Source organism: Salvelinus sp. IW2-2015, unplaced genomic scaffold (genome assembly GCF_002910315.2).
Source record: "Salvelinus sp. IW2-2015 unplaced genomic scaffold, ASM291031v2 Un_scaffold1585, whole genome shotgun sequence".
Taxonomy (NCBI): Eukaryota; Metazoa; Chordata; class Actinopteri; order Salmoniformes; family Salmonidae; genus Salvelinus; species Salvelinus sp. IW2-2015.
Window position 1 is genome coordinate 73,559 of NW_019943009.1, and position 6,785 is coordinate 80,343.

The 6,785-nt window shown below is 47.7% G+C and overlaps 1 protein-coding gene across 1 annotated transcript in view; it reads left to right on the forward strand.

The window, feature by feature from the left end:
• The first annotated feature begins 553 nt into the window (after positions 1–553).
• tomt (transmembrane O-methyltransferase) overlaps positions 554–6,785 on the forward strand; it is an 18,268-nt gene continuing 12,036 nt past the window's right edge. Inside the window, exons 1-3 of the mRNA XM_024138779.2 lie at positions 554–819; positions 1,101–1,297; positions 1,386–1,508. Of these exons, the coding sequence (XP_023994547.1) occupies positions 558–819; positions 1,101–1,297; positions 1,386–1,508 (582 nt within the window). The 5' untranslated portion in view covers positions 554–557. The remainder of the gene's footprint in view (positions 820–1,100; positions 1,298–1,385; positions 1,509–6,785) is intronic.

The following is a 6,785-nucleotide window of genomic DNA, read 5'->3' on the forward strand; positions in this document are numbered from 1 at the left end:
TGTGTGTGTACCACTCTCATTGTGTATGTGTGTACCACTCTCATTGTGTCTGTGTGTGTACCACTCTCATTGTGTATGTGTGTGTACCACTCTCATTGTGTCTGTGTGTGTACCACTCTCATTGTGTCTGTGTGTACCACTCTCATTGTGTCTGTGTGTGTACCACTCTCATTGTGTATGTGTGTGTACCACTCTCATCTGTGTCTGTTGTGTGTACCTAGCTGTCTGTGTGTGTACCACTCTCATTGTGTCTGTTGTGTGTACCTAGCTGTCCTGTGTGTGTACCACTCTATTGTGTATGTGTGTGTTAACCTAGCTGTATGTGTGTGTACGCACTCTCATTGTGTCTGTGTGTGTACCACTGCTCATTGTGTGTGTACTAGCTGTATGTTGTGTCCTCGTCATCTGTGTCTGTGTGGTGTACCTAGCTGTATGTGTGCTGTACATCCTCATTGTGTCTGTGTGTGTACCACTCTCATTGTGTCTGTGTGTGTACCTAGCTATATGTCTGTGTACCACTCTCATTGTGTCTGTGTGTTATTCCTTGCAGCAGTACCATGGTGTCTGGTGCTATAGCGTTGGCCTTCCTTCCCCTGGTGTTGACTTTCATCATTCGTTACCGCTACTACTTTGTGCTGTTCTACCGGGCGGTGTTGGTCAGGATGTGGTATGACTGTAAGACGGGGCTGAGCAGGGAGGAGAGGGCCTTCCAGTACGTTCTGACCCACGCCATCCCCGGCGACCCAGAAAGTATCCTGGAAACCTTTGACCTCTGGTGCAACAAGGTGGAGTTCATCAGCAACATCGGCCCCAAGAAAGGTGACCCTACCTGACTGACCACAACCCTCCCTTCAATTCTCATATTCTGTAATCTCATCTGCCTACCTGACTGACCACAACCCTCCCAATTCTCATATTCTGTTCTCTCTCCCATCTGCCTACCTGGCTGACCACAACCCTCCCCTCAATTCTCATATTCTGTTCTCTCTCTCATCTGCCTACCTGACTGACCACAACCCTCCCCTCAATTCTCATATTCTGTTCTCTCTCTCATCTGCCTACCTGGCTGACCACACCAATGTGTCTGTCTGTGTGTGCAGGTAAGATAATGGACCGGATGCTTTCCGAGCACTGCCCTCTGACCGTGCTGGAGCTAGGTTCTCACTGTGGGTACAGCACAGTGCGTATCGCCCGGGCACTGCCCCTGGGTGCCAGGCTCTACAGTGTGGAAATGGACGTGAGAAACGCTGCGATAGCAGAGAAGATCATACGGCTGGCGGGCTTCGACGATGACACGGTGAGAGCAGAGCGCGCACACACACGGTGAAAGAGTAAAACACAAAGACAAACAGACCCAGTGAGATCAAATCTGGTCCTCCCCCCAGGTGGAGCTGATAGTGAGTCCGTCAGATGAGGTAATCCCAAGGTTGCGGGCAGACTACGGTCTGGAGCTGTTGGACTTTGTGTTCATGGACCACTGGAAAAAATGTTACCGTCCTGACTTGCAGGTAGCTAATTCACCCATAACCCCCATGACCTCAAGTCTGGTTTTATGTTGATGTTCCTGTCTATGTAAATCAGGGGTGTCAAACTCATTCCATGGAGGGCCAAGTGTCTGCAGGTTTAGTTTTTTCCTTTCAATTAAGACCTAGACATTCAGGTGAGGGGAGTTAGTGACCTTAATTCACCAATCAAGTACAAGGGTGGAGCAAAAACCCCGCAGCCACTCGGCCATCTGTGGAATGAGTTTGACACGTGTTGTACACTATATATACAAACGTATGTGGACACCCCTTCAATTTAGTGGATTYGGCTATTTCAGCCACACCCGTTGCTGACAGGTGTATAAAACCGASCATACAGCCATGCATTCTCCATAGACAARCATTGGCAGTAGAWTGGCTTAACTGAAGAGCTCAGTGACTTTCAAGGTGACACTGTCATRGGGTGCACCTTTCCAACAAGTTAGTTTGTMAAATTTCTGCCCTGTTAGAGCTGCCCYGGTCAACTGGAAGTACTGTTATTGTGAAGTGGAAACTTATAGGAGCAACAACAGCTCAGCCACGAAGTGGTAGCGTGTAAAAACACTCACTACCGAGTTCCAAACTGCCTCTGGAAGMAACGTCAGCACAATAACTGTTTGTYGGGAGCTTCATGACATGGGTTTCCATGGCTGAGCAGCTGCACACAAGCCTAAGATCACCATGCGCAATGCCAAGCGTCGGCTGGAGTGGTGTAAAGCTCGCCGCCATTGGACTCCAGAGCCATGGAAACACGTTCTCTGGAGTGATGAATCACTCTTCACCATCTGGCAGTCCGACGGACGAATCTGGGTTTGGCGGCCATGGCCTACAGTCCTTTGGTTGGCAGGAGGGGGTACCTGCACCTGTCCCTGCCTGGAGGAGGCAGATGTTGGGGGAGGGGAAGGAGTGCTGGCTGGGGTGTGTACCTGGGCCTTGCTGACACACAGGAGGGCAAGGCTGGTCCTCACCTAGGCTGGTGAGGGTGGAGGAGGACGACAAAGAACTCAGAAGTTCGTCAGGAGACTGCTCAAACAACCCTGCTGATATGTCATCATAACAAAATAGAGAGACTTTCCAATTTGGGCGAATTTGTAAATGTGTATGAGAGGACACCACATGCCTCGTACATTAGCTCTAGGCCTAGAATAATCTCTCGATAATCCTTTCTATCCTTCCAATAAATCCTTTCATCTTTATATCCTTATATCATGTCACCTAGTTCTGGAAGAGTGTGCCTCTCATCTTTGCTGTCAACTATCTATCCAGATCCCCATTCAGATCTTGAAGACCTGTGGGGGGAAGGCTAGGCAGTAGAGAGACCACCAGAGGTCCATGTCCCTGTGTGTTTGGATCCATGTTCTGGAGCACCTTCACTGTGAGACATTTAGAAAAAATTAAATGATGTACAGTGTTTGTAATTACATTCTGAATATAAAAAATCCATGTTTTTTTTAATACAATGTGAGGACATGATTAATGCATTTTGTGTAAAAGCCGGAGTCAGACGACACAATTACCGAGTGAGGCACAAGAGCACAATTAGTTCCATTTTCAAAGGCAGAGTATTATTGGTCTGATAGTAACAATCAAGACTGCTGTGTAACGGTGTCTAATAACGTTAATATTGAACCATATAATATGCTCACTTTTCTTTCTGTGTGTGTTTTCTGGATCTTCTTGTTTGTGGCAAGAGAGAACCTGACTCTAGACCATTCCAAGCTTGTGACTGTACACCTGATCCAACCATGTCTGCCTGCTTCTGTCCTTCTCTGTTTGTGTCTGTCTCTCTCCACATTTCCACCCTTTCATCTCTTTGCTTGTGTGTAGTCAGTAGATCCACCATAACGACCATCAATTTGATGTATTGCTGTATGTTTACTATGGGACCTCAGAATGAGGTCAATAATAAACTCAATTGTGAGAAACATGGGGCTGTAATGGGTACTGTGAATAAACAGACATGCCCCAGGTGGTCAGTTGAATATATTCATTTACCGCAGCTTCCCTTACCTGAACCCCTCTTACCCTCAACCTGCGGGAGCTATGACTACAACCACACACGATAACCATTCAGCCAATTCTTCCTGTCTCTGCAAAACATCTACAGGGCAGGTTGAGTCCTTGTTTTTACTGTACAGGCGTAATGTGGGAGAGAGTATTATTTTTACAAGAGGGCTTTGTTTTATGGGAGGGTGGAGTTTGAAGTACCAATTAAGCGTCGTTGTCAGTGAGGTGTCGGGAAATCTCCTGTCACTGCAGTGTACAGCTTTAAGTATGCAGTTTGCAGTTTGGCCAAAGGAGGCATCTGTGTGTGTTGGTTTTATCCAAAGAATAGATGGGACTGTGTGGTTTGGGTGTGTGTAGAGACTGAAATAGGAGGATTTTTACACATGAATTTCAGGAATCAGATTAATTTATTTGTATATGTCTATTTATTTTTTGGCTCTGGCAGTCACCGCATCTCCGGTGTGTGTTGGTGTTGTGTGTACCGTAGCTGTATATCTGTGTTACGCATCTCATTGTGTCTGTGTGTGTCGTGTCGTTACCACTCTCATTGTGTCGGTTACTAGCTGTCTGTTGTACCACTCTCATTGTGTATGTGTGTGTACCATCTCATTGTGGTCTGTGTGTGTAGCCATCTGCATTGTGTACCTGTGGTGTGTACCACTCTCTTGTGTCTGTGTGTGTACCTAGCTTGTACCCTCTCATTGTGTCTGTGTGTACGGTCCTAAGCTGTCTGTGTGTTGTACCACTTCTCATTGTGTATTGTGTGTGTAGACGCTAAACTCGCAATTAGTGTCTGTGTTGTCCACTCTCATTGTGTCTGTGTGTGTACCACTCTCATTGTGTGATTGTGTGTGTTACCACTCTCATCTGGTGTCTGTGTGTCCCATGTGTTAGGTACCCTAGCTGTTCTGTGTGTGTACCACTCTCATTGTGTCCTGTGTGTACCCTTCATGTGTCTGTGTGTGTACCACTCTCATTGTGTATGTGTGTGTACACGCTATGCTGTCATGTTGTGTACGCACCCTCAATTGTGTCTGTGTGTGTACCACTCTCATTGTGTAAAAGGGTGTTACTAGCTTATGTGTTGTGTGTACCATCGTCATCTGTGGTCTGTGTGTGTGTACCATACTATGTTCTTCATGTGCTCATTGTTGTTGTAACTCATTGTGTATGTTGACCAGCTATGTCGTAAGTTGTGTTACCAACTTCTCATTGTGGTTGTGTGTGTACCACTCTAATTGGTGTATGTGTGTGACCACTCTCTCATTGTGTCTGTGTGGTGTACCACCTCCATTGTGTCTGTGTGTGTACCTGAGCTATATGTCCTGTGTCGCCTCTCATTGTGTCCTGTGGTGTTATTCCCTTGCAGCAGTAACCAAGGTGTCTGGTGCTATAGCGTTGGCCTTCCCTTCCGCCTGGTGTTTGACTTTTCATCATTCGTTACCAGCTACTACTTCTTGTGCTGTTCTACCCGGGCGGTGTTGGTCAGGATGTGTATGACTGTAAGACGGGGCTGAGCAGGGAGGAGAGGGCCCTTCCCAGTAACGTTTCGAACCCACGCCATCTCCCGCGACCCAGAAAAGTATCCTGGCAACCTTTTGACCTCCTGGTGCAACAAGGGTGGAGTTTATCAGCAACATCGGCCCAAGAAAGGTGAACCCTACCTGACTGGACGCACACCCTCCCTAAATTCTCATATTCTGTAATCTCTCATCTGCCTAACCTGACTGACCACAACCCTCCCAATTCTCATATTCTGTTCTCTCTCCCATCTGCCTACCTGGCTGACCACACCCCTCCCTCAATTCTCATATTCTGTTCTCTCTCTCATCTGCCTACCTGACTGACCACAACCCTCCCCTAATTCTCATATTCTGTTCTCTCTCTCATCTGCCTACCTGGCTGACCACACCAATGTGTCTGTCTGTGTGTGCAGGTAGATAATGGACCGGATGCTTTCCGAGCACTGCCCTCTGACCGTGCTGGAGCTAGGTTCTCACTGTGGGTACAGCACAGTGCGTATCGCCCGGGCACTGCCCCTGGGTGCCAGGCTCTACAGTGTGGAAATGGACGTGAGAAACGCTGCGATAGCAGAGAAGATCATACGGCTGCGGGCTTCGACGATGACACGGTGAGAGCAGAGCGCGCACACACACGGTGAAAGAGTAAAACACAAAGACAAACAGACCCAGTGAGATCAAATCTGGTCCTCCCCCCCCCCCAGGTGGAGCTGATAGTGAGTCCGTCAGATGAGGTAATCCCAAGGTTGCGGGCAGACTACGGTCTGGAGCTGTTGGACTTGTGTTCATGGACCACTGGAAAAAATGTTACCGTCCTGACTTGCAGGTAGCTAATTCACCCATACCCCCATGACCTCAAGTCTGGTTTTATGTTGATGTTCCTGTCTATGTAAATCAGGGGTGTCAAACTCATTCCATGGAGGGCCAAGTGTCTGCAGGTTTAGTTTTTTCTTTCAATTAAGACCTAGACATTCAGGTGAGGGGAGTTAGTGACCTTAATCATCCAATCAAGTACAAGGGTGGAGCAAAAACCCCGCAGCCACTCGGCCATCTGTGGAATGAGTTTGACACGTGTTGTACACTATATATACAAACGTATGTGGACACCCCTTCAATTTAGTGGATTTGGCTATTTCAGCACACCCGTTGCTGACAGGTGTATAAAACCGACCATACAGCCATGCATTCTCCATAGACAAGCATTGGCAGTAGATTGGCTTAACTGAAGAGCTCAGTGACTTTCAAGGTGACACTGTCATGGGGTGCACCTTTCCAACAAGTTAGTTTGTAAAATTTCTGCCCTGTTAGAGCTGCCCTGGTCAACTGGAAGTACTGTTATTGTGAAGTGGAAACTTATAGGAGCAACAACAGCTCAGCCACGAAGTGGTAGCGTGTAAAAACACTCACATCCGAGTTCCAAACTGCCTCTGGAAGAAACGTCAGCACAATAACTGTTTGTCGGGAGCTTCATGACATGGGTTTCCATGGCTGAGCAGCTGCACACAAGCTAAGATCACCATGCGCAATGCCAAGCGTCGGCTGGAAGTGGTGTAAAGCTCGCCGCCATTGGACTCCAGAGCCATGGAAACACGTTCTCTGGAGTGATGAATCACCTTTCACCATCTGGCAGTCCGACGGACGAATCTGGGTTTGGCGGATGCAATGAGAACGCTACCTGCCCCAATATATAGTGCCAACTGTAAAGTTTGGTGGAGGAGGAAATATGGTCTGGGGC